At 32.9% G+C, this 22,877-nt stretch overlaps 1 protein-coding gene across 2 annotated transcripts in view; it reads left to right on the top strand.

Annotated features, from left to right (window-relative positions):
- The first annotated feature begins 5,794 nt into the window (after positions 1–5,794).
- Positions 5,795–22,877, top strand: part of LOC124425223 (neurotrimin-like) — a 126,143-nt gene continuing 109,060 nt past the window's right edge. For both annotated transcript variants that reach the window (XM_046965299.1, XM_046965296.1), the window contains exon 1: positions 5,795–6,044. In XM_046965299.1, the coding sequence (XP_046821255.1) occupies positions 5,909–6,044 (136 nt within the window). In that variant the 5' untranslated portion in view covers positions 5,795–5,908. The remainder of the gene's footprint in view (positions 6,045–22,877) is intronic.

Raw genomic sequence — 22,877 nt, 5'->3', positions numbered from 1 at the left:
ATAGCCAGGAGATCAGCGCGCGTGCTCCGGAGTCGAAATCGAAATAGGAAGAACACAGAATTTAAATCGGTGACGTAGATTGGGATATTAGAGTGTCCATAGAGAAATATGTTTATATGTGCTAAATAATTTATAATTCAATTCCCGAAGGTACCATACTCTCTAATTATACGTTACTTCGTAGTTGAACAACATTCCCAGTGGCAATTAGCCACTGTTGACAAACGCAATTTCGTAGATGTAACTTTGTGGTCGTAGAGGAATCGAAGAGAAGAGGTCGAGGAGGAGATACAGAGTTGATTATGGTGAAGGTAAAGAGGAGGCAAGTATCGGCTCGTGATATGGTTCTCTACATCGTGGCTAGTCTAGGTATCGTCAAGCGAATGTGGCATTCTCTATAGAGAGAAAGTGCTCTTCGTGTCATCGAAGTAGATCGAAGCAGACCCTTTCTACGCATCTCGTACGGATGCACTTGTTTACTGATAGGGAGATGCTAGCCTGCATATATGTATGTAGGTACTATGTCGTCTTCGATACTATACTCTCTTCTCTCTGAAACGCCGACTCTTCCGTTCAATCACGAGGCACTTCCGTCCTATCCCAGAGGACGACTTCTACGGAAACTCGGACACTCTGGACACATTGATATCATCTTCGTGGGCATTTATAGCCTCTAATGGAGGAACGTCCTACTTTTAGGATACTTTTAGGTATACGTGATATGGAATTCGTTCTTGCGATCTCAAGTGAGATTTATCGCTGTCTCTATCCGGTTTCTGTCGAGCAAATAATTATTTATCATGTTATGTATCTTGAGTTAGAGAAATTTATTAAATATCGTTGATTATATAGATAGGTTATAGAAGATAAAAGAAATTTTTATAAGTATATTCATTTGAAAATTCACGTAATATTTGGATAAAATTATTAGATTGGAAAAATAAAATTATTTCTATTCGTACATGTCCTATATTACAGGAATTATTATAATATAATACTAAAACTGGATTTTGCAAAATATCGATGGATTTATGATCTGTAATCACTCGAGCACATTATCTATCTAGCGAAATTATGTTTTTAATATTTTTAATTTATTATTTATAATTTTACTCTCTTGTTCTATTCGAAAACAAGATAGACAAGTTTCTACGAAATGTATCTTTAACATTTTTAACTTTACCATACTTCCCTATTTTATTTTCTTTGTGGCTCTTCACGTTTGGTGAAGCCCTAAAAGTACCTCTGAGATTGCCTCTTCACAAGAAGTATATACGCATAGTATGTTAAGAATACTGAAGTTGTTTCGAGTTTCTCATTTACATCGTCCTAAATTTTCTATTTTATAAAGTCTTATTCTGAAAGAAACATAGAACATCTTTAGAGTAATAAGATTTTTTAGAGTACGGTCAAATAACAGTACATCCATTGGTGTCTTTGTTCATCTAAACTAATTTAAGAGTTCAAGTGTGGTATGATATAAAAGCAATTGACGTTGATAGAATTTTCAGGCGTACTCAACGCGTTATCCGGTTCTCCTCTCACGCATGTCGTAGCCAGACACAGAAACAAACGGACTATTCCTTCTATTGAGTTTCTCAACTTTCTGTCAGAGAATATAGCGGTTTATTCGGGTGAATTCGAAGGTGGTAGATAGATACGTCTTTTCTTGAAATGAGTTCTCGTACCCTCCTAATGCTTTGGGTTCTGTTTTATCCAGCTACTTGGTAGATAGCCTGTATTGACCAACACAGGCCGGACGAAAGCTCTGTTATATCTGATACTGGGAAAGCTGCCTGGTCAAAATTGATGGAAACACGTAAATATAAGACAAAAATCGCACCTCGTTAAATTTATTTCGTATTTGTGTCATTTTATTATATATTGTAGTTTTATCTTTAGTTCTCAAATATATGGAAGTCTTTTATTTAGCATACAATATAATGAAACATTAAATCTTATGTATCTATAGACTTCGAATCGACATTAATCATTGATTTAACAAATATTTAAACTAAATGCAAAAACATATTCGAGAAATTATTCTGTATAATTTATAGTTTTGGTTAAAGCAGTTTCCCTTTTATTTTACATAGATATATACTAACGTTATCTTTAGGCAAATGGCAAAAACTCAGAACGAAAGTAATCTCGTAACGAACTCTTGCTTAATTCATCCATAATCCACAGGTGCGCGAGGATCGTCGATATCACAATAAGAGAGAGAGAAAGGAAGAAGGAAGAGGGAAGAAAAAGAGAGATAGGAAAATAGCGATTATCTTACGGATTTTAGTAGCATCGTAGTCGTGAAAGAGAGGAACGACAGGATTGCAGGCTGGACTGCAACTGGTAGAGGTATCTTTCGTTATTCCAAAGAAGAAGGAGGAAGATATAAAGGAGGCGTGAGAAAGAGGAAGAAGAAGCAGAAGAAGAAGCAGAGAGAAGGTAGCAGGAGACAAGAGAAAGAGGAACGAGAGAACGGGTCGGAGCAACATTGTCCTCAGAAGTTGGAAGCTACAATTGCAGTGTGTCTTCTGGCGCCTTACCGTCTCACAGACACGCCTTTCAACCTAAGAAACTGCTAGAACAACCTATCCACTTTCCGTCGTTTTATCCATATGCCACGATATTGTAATACACGCCTTGGAACGTCATTTTTTTACTTTTATGTTTACTTATAGAGCATAGTGATTATGAGAGCTTCAACCGATTTCTTCCTTTGCACGATGAAAGTTTCACTTGTTTCCGAATCGTTCGAGTAAAGCAATTTTTTTGCTATTAAAACTTTCTTTCCAACTTTTCCACTTTAAATTATATCTATTGAACTATTTTTACTTATTTATTCATCCCGTATGTATCAGAATAATCGTGAGAAAGAATTCATTTGCACAAATTTCCTTCGATAGAGATTTACTTATGATACACTTGAGATTTTCGCAAGTGGTTATTACTCGGAACGATGAAAAAGTTATTCGTAGTAATGTTTGAAATCACGCGATACGAGCATCAATGGGTATCCGTTGGAGTTGACCTCAATAACGATGGTCACGGCCCTCGATGATCACAGCTAATCACAGTCATTAAGTGCATCGCAGAATTTGTTAGCTAAATTATCGGAGAGCATCGTAACTCTCCGTGTGGAATTTGCATACCTGTCGTGGGTACAGTAAGCGCTCGCGCGCACGAACGGTTACATGTACATCGATAACGGGAAAATGTATAGAAAGAAGAGATTCGAATCTCGGCTCGTTACGCGGTCACATCAATCATATTTAGAGCGATTCTTTATCGGAAGTATGTTGTGCTCCATCAACGAATACGACTTTCGTTCGTTGTCTTTTGAGCCAATATTCCGCGAGTGGAGATCATATTTCACAATGCGCCTTATTAATCACAATCTGACAGAAGCGTTAAATTATTTCCGATAGTGGCTACGATCGATAACCACGTCGGCCATTCTCTTCGACTATTTTCTACGAAACCTAGTTCCGAAGTCGAATGCGATTTAATACTTTGCGGTCGTATGCGTCGCGTCGGAATCGACGTCTCATTTGAAGTTGGTATAAACCAGAGAACTTTGGGACATACACATACGCAATTATATAATCTCTCTTCTTTACAAAATTATAAAGGACCACCCGATGCATTTGTAAGGATTTACGTTATAAATTCTTCTGATTGTAATTCTTCCTCAATTTTAGTGATTCGATTTAGATCATCTGAAAAACAATACGAAATGACTTTTATCAAGTTCTTAGAAAAAATATTATTTTTTTATATTCAAATATCCTGGAAAGTTAATTTTCTATAAGTAACTTTTATATAAAAGGAAATATTTTTAAAAAATTCTTTTAACTTTCGAACGAGCTTTTAGTCATTAAAATTAGTAAAAGAATTGCGATTAGGAAAATTCATGACTTACACTTAATATAGCAACTCAGGTTACGAAAGATGCGTTGATCCTAATTATTGAAAAGTCAATAGAAATGAGACTGACGTATAAATTTTCAAGATAATCGATCTTAGGTCCAATTCTTACTTACGTACGGATCATCGTACATAGCATCGTTCAATGCACTTCGGTAAGACAAATATTTACATTATTATTACTATTATTCATATTTTGCTAATCTAAAGGAAATCATATCTTAAAAGATAGAGGATTTATCTGTTTTTGAGATATCAATTAAAAATTGAATACCTTTTATGAATTTAAATAGAATCGTTAACTTTTTCGAAATTCTTCAAAGCAATTCTATGTTTCCGCGTAATATTTATGAAACATTCTTTTTTATCACGTTTATGCTTGAAAGTGACAAATTTGCACTTCGTATTACATTACACGAAATTAAATAATCGTTGACAACATATTCCTCCATATCCAATGACCAGTATCATAATTTATTACCTCGATACTTTCTAATTCTTTCATTCATTCTTATAGGCTACAGTATTTTATCAAATAGGTACTTGTTTGCCCAACGATCGATACTTGGAAACAGGCAAGGTTGATCGTGTTTAATTTATTACTGAATACAAGAAAAGTCTTGTGAAACTAATGAAGCCATTTCTGCTTGTTCACCGTGAAGTCGAAGCACGTAAATTTTAAAAGGTCACTCAGTATGCACTCCACAGGTGTTTCCAATTTGTCGTAGAACAGAAGGATCAAACGAATCATTACATGGATGAGTCAATGATTGATGATCTTGCTTCGATGACTAGAAAAATTAGGTTCGAATAGTCTTCCTACCAATAAATAAAATTACTTCTTTTACTCGGAACGATGATTTAAGTTTCTTAATGCCATACGTATCGATCATTGATGAATCGAATTTATAAACGTTCGTTTATGATTACTTTGATAATACTTTCAAAAGCGTTTTACATCAGTTAATATGTAATTATACACTATTATGTGAAGAGGGGAAAAAAAAAGGAAAAAAGAGAGATAAAAAGTAACGAACGAACAAATACAATGTTTAGACAGATGTCGTTTTCGTAGAGTTTTACGAAACTTTTACGTAATTACATATAAATAAAAAATGCTTAAAAAAGATCTCTGCTTCATCTGAAAAATGGATGCTAATAATGTAAATAAATGAACAATTAGAGAATCGATTTGAGAAAAATCAACAAATTTCCGAACGAACTAATAAGCTTTGTTTGATAAATTTGTATTCAATATCACGAATTTAATAATGATCCTCGACACTTCTAATGAAATTTTTTTATTTTATTATTAATTCGTCACAGTGTCATTTAGCATTAACTTTGCTTAAACATGGAAGCAAAACTTTAAAGATTGTTCCTGACGAAATGGTTAAGAAAGGGTACGGGCTGTCTACGGGTAAGTTCCACAGGTGCCAGGATTCGCTGACGAGCAAGAGCTGAGAATAGGGTTGTGCGATAATTAATCATCATCTATTGATAAAAGATAAGTGCGAGAGATTAAAGCAGACGTGAGTAGTGAGGTGGTTCAAAGCACAAAGAGGAACGTAGAGAAAGGATGGAAAAAAGGGGGTGTATGGTGATGATGGTAGTCGAGAAAGGATTGAAGAGGGGACAAGGGACAGAGAGAGATAGAGAGAGAGAGAGAGAGAGAGAGATAAAGATATATAGAAAAAGAAGAGAAGAAAGTAGAGCTCAAGAATCGGCAAGGACTCTGTCGCGACTGCGCGTATCAAGGGTTCTAAAGTGTTAGTAGTAATAGTAGTAGTAGTAGTAGTAGTAGTAGTAGGAGTCGGAATGGTGGGGATCGACGCGAAGGCGCGAACGGAGGAGAGACGAGCAAACGCGGTATTCGTTGCTCTCGGCAGAGCGCGATCGCTCAGTCGGGATGAAGGTCGCGCACCCTCTTCTTCTACGGTGCCGATGAACAGTAAAGAACGTGCTAGGACAGCGGTTCGCGATGAATGGTGAGCGTAGCGTGAAACGTGTTATGGGAATGAAAGATTCCCTTGGCTGTCTTCGAATCCTTACGATGGCTTTCCTGATAGTGGTGGCGATTGGACGCGCACGAACCGATAATTCTTCCTTAAATTCCGGTGAGTGAGAATGATCATTTGAAATATTTATATTTATTTCCTTTTTTAAATTATTTTTAATTCTTAGGATATGATTGATTTTTTGATCAAATGACTATCCGTTTTTATTTTATTCCTATTTTGTCTTATTTTTATTTTCCTTTTATCATACGTGACGTTATACGAATGGTACCTGTCTAAAAATTTTGTTCGTTTGTTAATCTCTCTCTCTCTCTCTCTCTCTCTCTCTCTCTCTCGTCTTCTTTCTTTTATCTTTTTTCTTTTTTTCCTTTTGTTGTTTTTCTTTTCATGCAACAGTACAAAGCTTCCGTCGGTCCAGTCGCTTCTTTTTCTTTTCTCATTTTCCAACCGCTACCTTTATACGCGTCTAACTCGGCACGTACCGCACGCTGTGTCTGATAACTTCGCCGACTGGAAATGTCGTACTTTATTTTCGAGGTAGTCCGTTCCGCACGTATATTTGCCGACTCATTACATGGATATTTTAGTATCATTATATCGTGTTATTATAGTGCTTGTGTTCATTCAAAGGATAAGCCCGTAAACAGACCCATTCGTCAAAGAGCATAAAGTGTAGTTTATATGTAGATTATTTTTTTCGTTTCAAAAACTAATGTGCTTAATATTGTTCTTTATGAGCAATTTATTAATCGTTATATTATCGTTAATAAGTAAAGAGACAAATCAATAATACCTTTTTACTTGATTTCATCGATTAACGAAATTATTGAAACAATAAGGATTATTGTGAAACATAATAAAAAAATTTCGAGTTCTTTGATTGAACGAAAAATTCTTAAAAGGCACCTGAAGTTAGGACGTTCGCATCAAAGATTCATGACATGAAACGATCCTGATCAAAAGGCTAAAGCAATGTGATGCAATGTATTATCCGTAAAACGTTGAGATCTCTTTCCCAAGATTACGGGAATGGTCGCTTTGCATTCGATTATCATGGTTCACGTGAGTCGAGTGTGTAGCTTTTACTGGTATTACGGTGATCGTGTTCTTTATCGTGCCACCGCAGGTGTAATACGAAAACGGCTTATAGCGCGAAAGAAATAGAGAGAGAGAGAGAGAGAGAGAGAGAGAGAGAGAGAGAGAGAGAAAGAGAAAAAGATAGAGAGACTGTAAAAGACTACTTCTAGTGGTGATTATTCGAATACGCGCCAATATCTGTACAACCAAACTCGAAGTACTTGTTCCTATGTATGTATAAGCGAATGGAAATCAGTGAATCTCGTGGCTGGAATGTAATCTAACTCTGAAACAGATTGTCCTCAGCTAGTGATTTGAGGAAACAATATCTTTCTGCGTAGTGAAAACCGAAGTGAATTTTACGTATTTTTTTGTTGATATATACAAGAGAAATTTTCATATATCTATACATGTACAATTTTTATTTTAACTTCGATATGAATTAATTTAAACAATTTTATTTGAATGTGAGAAACAATTTGACAGCGAATAACGATAGACGATGAATTGCGGTTAATGTTATCGATCGTGTTGTGCTTGCACATCGAGTAGAACGACACAATCCGAATAGAATACAATGCAAGCCATATATGTATATCGTAGTCCAGTGGTCATTAAATAATAAACTCATGCGGGTTTGCAATCTAATCGACTAATTAGTGACTATTGATTTAGATAGATGTAATCGATTGAACGTGAGATTGCAAGTATATGGTTCATATACGATAGAATATATTCTAACTTCTGGAAATTATACTTTACTCTGGTAGTCGTTAAAATTACACAGTAGTTGAAAGTGGTAGTGGAAGAAAGAGAGAGGGGGAGAGGGAAAGAGAGAAAGAGAAAACGAAGCTCAAACGCCCGAGGGAGAAAAAAATTGATAGAGTAATTTCTTTAATGCGGCGTAATCTTCCGTCTATGCTTAACAAGTTCTTCCGTTAAACGATCCATCCCCGAGGTGAAGCTGATTCCCACCCTTGAACCCTCGATGGCTTTTCATAAATATATTATTCCTCTGTATAAAAGTCAAGTAAGTAAAAGTTAAATTAACTCTAAATCCAGCCACCGCTCTTGCGAATTTAATTTAGGATCACGCCTTCTATCTCTCGAGATTATAAATAATGCGAATAGGAGGGAGGCTGTCGGTGGTGATACCTCGTAGACTGGATCTAACAGCTTTGGTTGAATATCATTTCTAGTGAACGAGTGAAATCGAAAGTTTAATTATCATGAAAGTAGAAAATTTAATTATCGCGTATCCTCTTTATTTGGCAATTCACGCTCAAAATCGAAATACAGTGAATACACGTTATAATATTCTGTGAATAATTATGGAATATTATCGATATGATTATTATGTTCTTTCATAATAATGTGCAAGCGTATATCTACTTTGTCAATAGATCGACTATTGCGTACGCTTTTTCGAAATAACGTGATAATTTAATTAGTTGATCAAAATTGTCAATGTGAGCAATGAGGAGAGAGCAATCATTTCGTAGAATCTGGTAATCTCTTTAAGTCGTGGAAAGCAGTCGATTTTCCAGAGTTCAGTTTACTGCCAACCTCTGCATACATCACGCACATGCTTTTGTTGCACGTGGTCGAAGAAAATGCAGTCTGATTTACAACCGACATTTACTTCGGAGAGCATTCTCTTCTCTGTTGGAAGATAAATCGACAGGACTTGCTGCTATGCGTTCTTCCTTCTCCTGCTGGTCTCTTTCACTCCCTTCTTTTTCTCTATCTCTTTTTTTCCTCTTCACAACCTTACACTCGAAGTTACTTAAATTTAATAACTCTCCAAGAAAACGCACCTGACAATTTTTATCTTTCCATAATGTCTCACAGTTATTGTTAGTTGGATGGGAATGTCTTCGTGACGGAAATTCATGTTTATGTTTCCTTTGTGTTAGTCTATGTAGGATGTTGTAAATTGTTTAGAAGAGATGTATAATATATATATTATATAAAAATTGTAAGATCAAAAAGTTTAATAAAAATCGATTTTTAATTAAGCATTTATCGATAATTAAACATTCACTATTATTGAGAATTAAATTATATAATTTATAATCATTTGCATATTTATAAATATTTAACTGTCAATTAATGAATCGAGATATTACAGTTAATTGACTGACTCTATTATAGAACATTCGAATAAACGAATATTAGTTAATAAAAGAATGGTTTCTTCATTACCTAGTGATCGTGGTATAATATTGAATAAGATTGACAGATGAATTAATTTTGCATACATAGTTTCGTACATGCAATTGTACAATATTACTTACTAATAATTTTATATCATGCGCGAATATCTAACTACGAAGTAAATAATTTCATCGTTATCGATTTGATAATATAATTAAAGGCTTATATTTTGCTTTCAAACACATTGCACGAAATGATATATATTACTGCTACGTGTATCGAGATTTATATACTTCTAATTAAATTTCCATTTAACACGAAGATATTTAATGATCGATAGTGTAAACTGAAATCGCTTTGTATTCATGTGATAATAGTCAAACGTGATTAAAAAACAATTAACCCTTTAGATGGCGTATAATATTATCTTAGCGTTACCCGTTGGGTAAAAAATTCTATAATAATTGAAAATGAATGTAGTTTTTTTATTTTAAAAAAATATATGAAAGCAGTAATTAAATCTTCTTTTGTATTATATGCTTCGAAATATGGTTTTACACAAAGAGCCACTTTATACTTATCGCTTTTCAAGTTCAAAGTAGAATGTATAAATGTGCTTTCTGTATAGGAGGCAATACGCGCCCGGCAAAGCAAAGCGTGTTAACACGCTTATGGCATTTGAAAGGTTAATTTTAATCGTATAAATATTCGAATACGCATTGACTCGAAAAGTAAATGTATTAATTAAGCGAAATGCTGTACTTTCTTATTGAAAGAACTTCATTCTAATTGGGATTCAAAAATACTTATGATCAATTGCAACGAAGTATTATTAATGAACTTTTGGATTTATAATTATAATTTTCAAATTAAGAAGAAGAAGTGATTAAGAGGGATTTCACATTTTATTGTTCTCGTTTCAAGGGAAACTTCATATTAGAAATAGCAAAAGGAGAAATTCAATGAGAAGAAGAACGTAGCATTCTGTGAACAATTTTCAGCCCGTACGTGCTGAAGTCGAAGAACGTACGCGATTATATTCCGCACCCGAATAAATGCTAGCGAGAGCGAAATTGTCGAAAAAAAATTGGTACGCGCAATCGGTATATGGGTGCGCATACCGAATATGAAATTGTAACGAATATTTAGTATGCAGATTTGGTACGAGAGAATATTTGTTACGGTTCCTCTTGCATTCTCTCTCTCTCTCTCTCTCTCTCTCTCACTCTCACTCTTTCGTCAACATTCTGGGATGTGTAAAAATCAGATTGAATAATTTTATTTAACATTTATTTCGTCACTATACTGACGGAGCTTGTTGTTAACGATGTTTTGCTGTGGTTCGTATTCATTTTTGCCTACGATCACCGCATATAAAAAACGAATACACTCAACTCGTGAGAAGAGAAGACTATTGATTTAATACATATGTGATTCAATGCTAACAAGAAACAGACGCAAAATGACATTTTTTTTTTTTTTTGATTTTTATGAAAATTTCCAAATTAATGAACCTATAAGGAATATGTAATTCGTGTTTTCACTTATCCGTGATAATTAATTACGGAACAAGTTAATGTATCGGAAAAATAATATTTGTTTTCGTAATTATTTATATGACTATTTAATATATAATGCCCGGAGATAGTTAATATTTCATACTTTGTCGATAATTTAGTTTCGAGTTATATCTATTGGTAAGAAATTTTGTTCCTAGGATAGACACGTACATTTGTATATAGATATACGTAGTAAAGTAAGCAACATTAACGAACTACGTCATTAATGAAGTATAGAACTATGTCTATCTTCAGGCGTGACACTCAACAGCATTAATAATTATAGAAAATCAATAAATAATAACAACTGATTTATAAGAACTACGTAAACCAACTGAGATTTCAAAGGATTATAAATGTAGCAAATCTTACAGATCGCAATGAGAAATTTTAACAACATATGCATTAAAGGACATTGCACCGGAGCATGATTAAAATCTACGGTTCTCTCTGGTCTCAGAAACGTAGGTAGGTACATATAGATATATGGATACATATGTACCAACTAAATGACGTTATAACTTTTCGAGTGACTACAGAATATTGGTAGTTGATTATTCTAGTATATTATTGCAAGCTCTAAAAAACAGATGATCTAAGAAGAAATCAAGGAAATGAATTATAAAATCAAGGAAATGATTTTAAAAAAAGATTTATTAGTTGAACTTACGTAAATAGATAATTATATATACAATTTTGTAATTCAAAAAATAAAAATAGTTTCCTTTATATAGAAACTATTTTCGAGTTAAAAGATCATTTTTATCATTGACAAGGTCGTGCATAGAGATGCTAGCGAAACGACGAGCGAAATCACAGATGAAACATTTTCACGATAATCCTCTTAGTTGGACCCAGATTAAGCCCGAACACGTCTACCACCGGCTCCTCGGTTTGCTGTCAAATGCAAATACCGCGTGTTCCGCTATGCTAACGTGGAACGATTGTCGCACCGAAGGAACATTCTAGACTGAATCTATTCTGGCTACTGACTTAACTGATATTCATGACTTCTACACAATAAACCGAGCATTTTTAGTTAGGAAAGTTACGATTAATGATTAAAACTGACTGACCTCTTCTTTTTTTCTCTATCTCTCTTTTTCTTCCCTTTTTTTTCCTTTTTACTCCATGAAAAAAAAATAAGTACGAACGAGTTCTCTTTTCCGCGACAAAGCGCGTAAGTTCGGCTAACTTTCTTTCTCGTATTTATTTCCACATATGTAACATGCCGGAACAAACCGAGTTACATAAATTCCTTTGTATATAAATGCCTTTAATTTTCAAAAGTCCGTTGTCCATTGTGCATTCGTGCTTCGTCGCGCTGCGAGCTTTCGTGTAAAATACGAAAGAAAGCGAAGGGAAGAGATGAAAAATCGAGAATAGAAGACAGAAGAGAAAATTAGAAGAGGAGAAATGAGAACAGTGAACGATAATGGTAACAATTCGGAGGGTTTGTTCCCAAGAAAGGAAATGGATTGAAGTGACTCATGGATTAAGAAGAATGACAGAATTATGATTCTCGAAAGGAGATATACCGTGGTGATGTCAAACATGATTATTATTGCTTCTTGCTGATCTCTTCTTCGTTGGTTAACAGGCAACTTTCATAATTTAGTTCTCTTCGATTTAGAATCTACACAACAGGAATACGTAAACAAGCAAATACATATCTACATTGGCACGTTATATACTTAGAGAATTTGCTTAGAACTCAGAGAAGATATTGTATAGGTATATGACATGTATCAGCATGCAACATGAAATGTCAGATTTACCAAACATCGTCGTTTCATACTATATCAAAAGGTTTCTCAGAATATTCTTGCAATGCGCTTAACTTGGTAGATCAAATAATAGTCTATCATTGCAATTATAAACATGCGAATTTCCCTTTTGCTCTGTATCTTCCTTTATTACATACACAAAGTTTCAAATATCTTTTCATAACGGTTTTAAATAAATTTCCATGAATATTTAATGTTCTGCAGATCTTTAATATGAAATTTATATCGCATTTCTTTGAAAAGATCTGATTTAATGAAATCTTAATTTAGATTATTTCATTTTATAACTATAACAGTTTCTTAATTATTGTAATTTAAATAATTGCAAAACAAGAAATTTGTAATCATTCTTTTTGTCTGTGGTTTGACCGTGCTAATATTAATATTTTTATACTACAATATATGAATACCGATAATCAATAAATATATTTTGTCTACTTGTTTGATCTTTGCCTTTAAGGATGGTTAATAATTAATATTAATGATAAGTTATCACGGATTTTTTTGTTACTTCGAAGTATTTAATTTGATAATCTAGTTTTGACAAATGTCGTTTACACTAGGACCATATGAGGTAATTAATAGTGTCGTTAAAGAGAGCGAGATAGAGAGAGAGAGAGTAGATTAGAATTAAGTTTTCAGTATCCTATTACAGTGGCAGTTCATTATAACAAAGATATCAATCAGTAAGAGGAGACGGCGTGTTATTACGAATTGTGGAATTAAGAAAAGAATAAAAGTCATGTGGTGTTGAGTTATTGTCTATCGTTACAAGTTTTACGATAATATTCATAATTTCCATTAATGATTGAATTGAAACATGACATATAGTTAATATAATAAATAAATTTTATCGTAGATTCATCAAATCAAGTTGCATGCGGCATCTCGATATAAAACTGACATACATATTTGCATTCACTCACGAACATATCGCGAACTATACACATGCTAATTGAATCGAATGGAATAAATATTTGTTCTTATCAAATATATATATATATACACATACACATTTATGCATTATTGATTATAAGATAGATCTAGTATTTAAATTAAGTACTGGTATACGTATACATCATGCTACTCTAATACAAAATCAGTCGGACATATCCGATAAAAGAAGGTAACGTTGAGATTTCAAAGTTTCCTTCGGAATGTTTTCCATTATATGGACTACCGAGGCGATAAGTTTATAATGCGAAATGGGAGTTTAATTTAGAACGTCCATTAAGCGAAGCTGGGGCAAAGTAGTCGTCCTGTGCATCAAACTGCTATCCATTGGAAACTTTGCAACAGGTATAACGATGCATGTCCGACGTATCCGTGTCGGTTGACGGGTCAGCTTTAGAGTCGGTTGTTAAGCCCGAGTAGGATTGTGCAACACACAAATACGTGGAGAATATTCGCGCACACGCGATTCGTTAGTAACGTTCGAGAACGGAAGAGCTTTCGTTCATCCTGTTCTATGAAATCCATTTAATTAGCGTGCGACAATCAGAAATGCGCCGCTTCAGCTCGTTCTTCAGGATTATTGTACCTTTATAGATGCATAAACGTATGTTTCTTACTCCTCTCTTTCTATCTTATTCTCTTTTCGCTTTGACAATGGTTAAATCTATATACAATAGTAAGAGTATTTTCCAGAAAATAATCGAATATCTTAGAAGAGAGAAGATACGATATCTCATTATCCGTATCAGTTGAATGAAGGGCGAATTTTCTAGCAATGCTTTCATATGTATTTTGTGGATTATACAATTTGATATGTATAATTATTATACATCGATTTTACAAAGGATGATGGAATTTATGAAAAGATATTATCGAGATATTTGTAAATTGTGTTTTATGCTCTTTATGTTTATGTTTTTTATCTATAACAATATTGCATCGAAAATAATAAATACTCTGAATAATAAAAAATTGTGAATGAAATCAAATTCGAAGACTTTTGTTAGCTTTCGATTGATATGAATTTTTTGTAAACATTATAACGCACAAATGGTCTTTCGCACAAAAGGTATTTTCTAATTACAATTTAGAAGAAGAAACTTTGAGAGAAGTTATTTTTTCTTTGAAATACTAATTCGGGTCACGAGTAATGTAACGGATTGTCAGCGAATGAATTACTTTGCTCGTAAAACGATTCAAAGATAGAAAGAGAGCCGAGTCGTTTAACTTCTCTTTCGAGGTAAATGCAAAAGGTACGAATTTCAGAAAGGAGTACGCTCGGTCATCCAGTGACATCGTCGAGCTTGGAACGTCTAAAAAAAGAAGGAAGATCGAAGCAGTCAAGAAGTTGGAGTGGGTTGGGAGGCTGAAAACGTCTGAAGAAGTTTCAAAGAGGAAGACTCAGATGGATCGTATCGAACGTTTCACGGGAGTGATAGTAAGAGAAGAGAAGAGAAGAGAAGAGAAGAAAAGGAGGGGAAGATGGGCAGAGCGAGAAGTAAAGAAAAAGAAACGTTTTCAGCATGGAGAAGCAGGCGAAAAGGCGCGAGAAGAGCTCGAGGAGGTAAACATGAGTAAAAAGAAATTACAGAAGAATGTAGCGGAAAAACATCAAGGACAAGTACCAAAGGCACTTACGAAAATCTAAACTGTCAATGCCTTCGAGCTACAATGACGCGTTACTTTTTCAACATTACGACGACTTGACGTCCTTCTCTGAAAGGTCTTCTCGTTTTACAAAGTTTCTCTTTTTGACTTATCGAAAACTTTCAATTTTTATCATATATAAAACGAATGGAAAAAACGAACACAACAAAAATAGCAAGAACAACAACAATAACGAATAGCTACAGGAACGGAAACGAAGAGTGGGAATACTTTTTCAAGTTGAATCAGGTCGGTCAGAGGAGAAGAGTTTTTTTAAAGTGCGAAATAAAAACTGCAAGCGAACCTCGTGTGATTCGAGTACCATCGGCTGGCATCTCGAAACAAACTCGTAACAATTGTTTGAAACAACACGTTGAAGTATTCTAACGACTTCCACTTTATGATCACGGTGCTCATAGTACTTTTCGAACAACCGTTGTAACGTTCGTCGCTCGAGCTAACAAGCTAGCGAATCGATAGGACGAAAATACGTTCGCAGGTTATAACCGAGTGGAAATCGCTCGCGCGAATAGTGAAAAGGGATTCGTATAGAAAAGCATCCTACGTACTGGACACGCAAAGCTCGATGACGTCGAATCGTTTTCGCTCTGACTCCGCTGAAATTGGGCCTCTCGTGAGCTTTATTGAAAAAGATGGCCGACGCATGTTTTCGAGATATCCATTCGCGATCTTTTCAATCTATGTTGCTTTAAACAAAAGCACAGTGAGATTCTCTAATTTCAAGTCCCTCTGCAGCTCTATCAAACGTTTTGTGTACGCGTAATTTCATTCGCATGGTGCACGCTCGTGGACCTGAAAATGATTAGTTCGTGTAAAGTAATTCAATCGAAGATAGACAAATTCGTTCTACGAATATCCCGATGAAATCCGACAATAACGGATTAATTAAGATAAATTTCTAAAAGAATTTACTAAATACCTTGAAAATTATTTAATGTTTTCCTTTCAATTTATCTTTTTATCCTTGTCAATACTTTTTCCATACCTTTTACGGAAATTAAATTAAGTTAATTTGAATAATTTCATTGAGATCTTATTTTAAATAATTTATTCGATTTTCAGATAGATTAATTTATTATCTAATTTATTTTGAAAATCAAACTATCAAATAAACATTTGCCAATGACTATTTCATTTTACTCCGGATAAAGAATGATTAGATATTCGATAAAATTAAATCAATGATTACATTTTGAAGAAATCAATCTTTGACGAATAAAATAGATTATTTAATATAGTTCGCTACCTGAGTTTTATTTTATGTTCTTTTCTCATAATTTACTGCGATTAATATTACTTAGATAATTTTATTTTTTGTCCGATTAATAAATGCTCGTTTAAAATTGACCTATTTTAAATATTGAACTTTTGTTTTATATAATTCGTTTCCGCGATTGAATAATTAACTTTATCACTAATTCACGAAGGAGTTAATTATTGAATGAATCTTAAAAGAATAATGCTAATCAAAATATTCAGAAAATAAAATTAGCGATCACTAATCTTCATTACTTTTTTATATGTATAAATTATTATAGATTAATTGTTACATACTATTTGCACACATTTGTTCTTTTTTGCATTATTTCTTACTATTAATCATTCCTCTCATTGCAATGGAATTAAATTATGTAATTAGTCTCTTCACTCTTATCTCAATTATGACATAATTAATTTAAGAAATAATTTAATTTCAAGAAAAAGAGAAACAATATATCGATTTTGGGAATCAATTGAAAAATTATTAATATCTGAATATCAAATGTTATATATATATATTATATATATATATATATATATATATATATATATATATATATATATATATATATATATATATGTAATAGATATATGAGCATTTAACGTTGCTTGTTTAGAAGTAAAAATAAAAGAAAAAGAGCAGAATAGAGAATAGAATACGTGAGCTAGCGAGCGATAACGAGGTATTTTCCTTTGACTTTATGGAAGACGAAAGATTTGTAAGTTGGAAATATGCATAGAATGTAGAAAGAAATATCTGTAACGGAAAGAGAATGGAATTCTTCAGTTCGTTTTTCTTTGACTTAAAATACCCGTTTCTACACAGTTACGACATTGTTGGACGAGACTCTTTTTATAATTATTAATTAAATGTCTCCCTTAAAGTCATACCTCTACTGCTTTTATACCTGCATGGTATGTACTCTAGTCAAATAAATTCGTACACGATTCTGTTGGATAATACATTTACTCTTTCTTTCTTTATTTTTCTCCCTTAAATTCATTTTTTTTTCTTTTTCTCATTCATTTTTATCTCAACAGAAAGATCCACGTACCTCATAAGTAAGCACTTTTCAATACTTTATGTTCGTAATATCGTGAGAAACAGTATCGAATAAAAATGTATCCAGTGAGAAGGATTGCTCCTTTTTGTTTATATTTCTCGACAAAGTCTTTGAAGAGAGAAAGAGAGAAAGAAATCTCGAATAGTCGAACGGCATCCTTTTTCTATCTCTTTCGCGTCCTCACTCCTTTGTAGAGTCTGGACGACGATACGGAAAGTTCTTTTTCGTTTGATCGAGCGTGCCGTTTTATTCGTCCTTCTTCGTGTTTCCGTTTTCTTACGAACGATTAGAGTCAGATGCTTTTACTTTTCTTATCGTGGAAAATATGTCTCGCAGAGGAAGGAAAGAGAAAGAGGAAGAGAAAGGGATAGAGAAAGAGAGAGAGAGAGAAAGAGGGGAAGAGAAAGAGAGAAAGAATGTTTCTTCCTTAAGCCGATCGCTATGATGGCGTCACGCTTGGCCAAGAAATACAATGAGAGGATCGAACTAGCGTGGCGTCCCCTAGCCAATAGCCTCTAACTTCTTTATTTTCTCTCCTTTGCTGTCTTTTTCTTTTTCCACTTCGAAGCTTCTTATCAAGTAGCGTGCGTGTGGCTGTGGAAGCTTCGACGATGTGGAACAGTTTGGAAATTCGAATTGGTCTCGAACTGCTGGCGACGTCACCGTGTCCAAGTAAGCATGAACCTCGTTTCTTATTATTTAATGATATCTTCATCCATTTATTATAACTTCACGAATTTCTTTACTCACCTTCGTTATTCAATAACTGTCAGCTCATTGTAACATTAGCGGAAGAAGAGTGACAGATTTCTTTTCAATTCTTACGACTACGTTCCTAAGTTCTTTTTGATTCTTGTTACTGAATTAATATAGGATAACAAATAGATTTTTTTTTAAGGTTTTTCTGTTTATATGTAATTGCATCACCGGCTTTCGTTTCATTTACTCGTGTTAATAGTACCAATATTTTAAGCTTCTAATCTTTTTTTTCTTAACTAAATAAGTTATATGGATAATTAACTAAGAAAACTATACTATAAAACTAACTATTATATCGTAAATCATAATTATTTTTTGAATATAATTAGTCCTTCAATCTGATTCCTGGATCGCTTCAATTTTTCGCGATAAGTATGATCCATATAGTTCTGTTATTATGATGGTCATCATGCATGATAACAGTGTCTGTTCGTTTTATTAGCTCTCTGCATTCGATTCGTTTTTATGCGTAACCATAAATACTTTATTTTGATATTAAAATGTTTATAATAAAGCAGATGTCATTCTGAAAATAATCTGTCAGTTTGTTTGACATATATAACACACATATTCATATTTTACAAATGTTATTTGTAAAATTTCCATAAAATTGGTTCAGCCATTTTGTTCATTTTTACCATAAAAGCGTTTTTAAATATATGGACGTCATTTTCAACATTTTTAAACGACAAGTGTGTAATTTTAGGTAATAATTTCCACCACAATACTAAAAAAACTATGTACAAGACTATATTACATTCTATTAAATCAAGTTAATATAGTCAAAAATATTTTACACACATAAATATACATAACATTACGTCATGACGTTTAATCATAATATTAATATTACGTAATATTACATAACGGTTCGTAGATATACTTCAAACAGAATTGAAAAATCTGAAAATTTCATTTTTATCAAAAATTATAACGAGTTAACGTTTCTTGTGATGGTGATTCTATACGGAAGTCTACTTTGGTTGGAAGTCTACAAATGGAACATTGTAATAATTACTACGATCTAACGACTTTTAAAGACTTATTTTTTTTGAATATTTTAATCGAGAAATGAGAGAGAGAGAGAGAGAGAGAGAGAGAGAGAGAGAGAGAGAGAGAGAGAAAGAGAGAGAGTAGAGGGCAGGAGATTATACTCGTTATCTAAACAAACCTCTGAAAAATAATTAAATTTCGAAATTCTTCGGAGAATTAAAGTCGGACGATTTCTTCAAAAACAAATATTGCAAATAAAGGCCTCATCGCAATGCATATTTTCGGATGGAATTAGACGTGATTCTAGGAAAGAACGAAAGAGCAATTCCCAGAGGGGTCGCTCGCTTGTCCCCTAAAATCAAGAATACATATTCGTTGTACGAATATATATGGTGAATCCCTTTTTCTAGTTGGCGCGACAAAATCCTTCGTTTCTTATCTCCTCGAATGCAACCGAAAGTACGAGATACGACACGGAACAGATTTTAGTGCTGATCAAAGGATGGAGCGCTACTAAGGACTTCTCGTTTCCTTTATCCTTTCGCGAAAGAGCGTTTGCAGAAATGAGGGTACACTAATTTTCGTAAGTGCTCATTACTGGTTCTCTCTGGTAAACCAAAATCGTGTTACGTTTATGAGGAAATGATGCATATAAATAATTAAATTTGATTTTCTTTTTATCCAGAAATCATCTGTTTTACATTTATTCGACATTCGATAACATATTTTTATAGCTATTAGATTGGATTTATAGATTATTTTTTACAGTTTTTTTTTAAAACAGTTATGTTCATTTTACGATTCAATAGATATATGAGTATATTGTACGAACATTATTATTTATCTGGTTTTGAAGAAATATATGAGTACCTTGGTATGGTGCTCTATATCAACCTCTTCTCATCTTTTGAGTGTTGAGTTTTAGTATTACACATAGATATATCATACAAGTTTATCGAGTAAACGGGTTCCAAGAAACTTAATTATTTGTTCGTAGTCTGGAGAAAATCTAATATATACTTATGTATATTACAACGATGATTTATCGAAGAGAATAGTATTATTTATACGTATTATTAAATAATATGAAAATGTAGGATAAAGTGTTAAACTTTTTGTTGAACTAATACTATTCCTTAAATATTTATTTAGTTATAAATATAAAAAAGTAATACAAGAAAAGAGCAAGGTTCTTAGAATCAAAAATATTTTTATAAGATATTTTACTAATATACTTTAATTATTTGTTAAATATGATAAAACCATGATAAGTTCATTTTATAAAAATCTATTGAGAATTTTTCTTTTCTTTTCTTTTTATTTTTGAGCAAAAAATAATCTATATACTATATACTTATTAAATATTATATCGCGATTTGTGTAGCTTTTCTAAAGAATAAAAAAGTATCTTCTATGTAGTAAAACTCCAATTTCTATCGTTCTAATTAAATAGATTAAAAATGCTTTTTAACATTATCACCATTGGAAGGTAGACAGAAGATCGAAGAAAATGAATATCGAAGGGAAAAGTTTTGCAGAAACTCCGACGATTCATGAGGATCATTTTCGATGGAAAGCAGAGAATACTGGGAAAGAGCACGCAATCGACATTCATTGTAATAGAAGAGTTAGAATGTCTGGCTCTCTTCGTTATTTTGAAATCTTCCATTCGGCAAACGAACTCATTTGATTTACTTTTTTTATTGATTCTTTTTTGTCGATTACAGGATATTTCACTAGCAGTTCGTAGATTGTATAAGAATAAGACATAAAACCGATGGAGTAGCATATGATCGATAAAATGAATGGTTACTCTTTATTAATTTTTTTTTTCACAAACTTTATTCACATATAAAAGTAGATAAATATATCGACAATTTCAATGAAGTTTGAGTTTCTTGACAATTGCGTTAAAGATAATAATTCGTTGTGCTATTAAATATTATTGACTAGTGATACGGAGATATTTAATTAATAATTATAAATAAAATTCGTATAATTCCAAGGACAATATTTATGAAATGTTAAGTTATTAGCATGTTGTTTAGTGGCTATTAAACGACATTCGATAACAGGAGTTGTGATCAAATTTAAGATTTGGGATTGTATTGTATATAAGAATTTAATGATTTTATGAAATATAATCGTCTTCAAAGGAGGATGTAGTTAAAAATTTCATTCCTATTATTTTTTTTTCTTTTTATAAATATTATTTCATAGATTCAACACTACAGTGCCATTAAAAAAAAAAACATTTGAACATTAACCCTTATATGCAATAGACGAATAAATGAAAACCATAAGTTGAAGTTACGATAAGCTACAGAGTTTATAAAATTGCAAGGTACTCGCGATCAATGACGTACGGCTCCCTCGCGAGTGCAATTTCGAGAGTGGAAGCTGGCGGACTGCGACGGAAAGTTGTTTACGAAACGCGCTATATTCACTGCTGGCATCAACGCTAACTGCAATTTCTATCACATGCATTCAATCAAGTGGCTGGTAGTAGGGCGCAACAGTGTTTTAGATAATTGGACATCGTAAATTTCGGAACATGCATAACATGTGCACCACCTGCTACACGGTGATCCTAAAGCAATTAGTTCAATAACATGGTACTCCATGGTGGCCAGCCCATCCGCAAATCGAATTTCTCGAGGAATCGTCGACGATCGATAACGTTATTGTACTTCGACAAATCTAATTACGAAAGGATGGGACAATTCTAAGAATGATCGGCTTACATCTTTTAATTTTATAATCGTGATATATGAATTTTTGATGAAAAGGGTTTATTATTACTTTATATCTAATTTTTTTTAAATGATTACGTCAATGTCATGAACATGTTTAGTTGATCTTAACTTGATCCTTATTATTAGACATATATATTAGAGTTAAACTTACTTGGGATCGCTTTTAAGAAGGTCGAAGTCTTCTATCTAATAGAGGTATTTGTTATTCTAAATAATTTTGAAATAGCGAAAGGCTAAAACCATATTCTAAAATGTTATCGAATTATTTCAAGAGTCACAAATATTATAATATCATGATGACGATTAAGAATCCATTACTTTATTGCCGTTGTATAAAAGAAACAAATATGTAATCGACGAATTAATGTCATGGAGTTTCATTTTGAGAAAGAATAAAGATTTAAAATAAAGGATCTGACCATGGAGTGACAAAAGTTTTAACTAGAATCCTCAAGCTGTAGACTAACGTATCATTGCTATCTGGTCTTTTTTAGATAAAATTGAAATTTATTGGGAGCCTTTTATATAAACAAACTCTAGTGACAAGAGAAGCTTTTCACAAAAGAACTGAGTTAAACCGCTTACCATTTATCCCAATACAAATTTTTTAAATATAATTTTTCTCAATGAATTTCTAACATATGTATTAAAAAATGCAATAAAATAGTGACACATCTTGATAGTAAATAAAACAATAATCGATATTGATTGATTTTCGTTGAAAAAAAATATACATAAGAATTATATATTTTTTTTCCAATTCAAGTTATTATTTATTAAAATATTTTTGATATTGAATTTCGAGCAAAGCGAGCATCCATGATATGCTATAAAAATATTATTAAATCGATTGATATTGGTCGATGTCATGAGAATATTTTCTACGAAAAATCAGCAT

This window comes from Vespa crabro, chromosome 6 (genome assembly GCF_910589235.1).
Source record: "Vespa crabro chromosome 6, iyVesCrab1.2, whole genome shotgun sequence".
Taxonomy (NCBI): Eukaryota; Metazoa; Arthropoda; class Insecta; order Hymenoptera; family Vespidae; genus Vespa; species Vespa crabro.
This window is presented reverse-complemented; position numbering and strand designations above follow the sequence as displayed.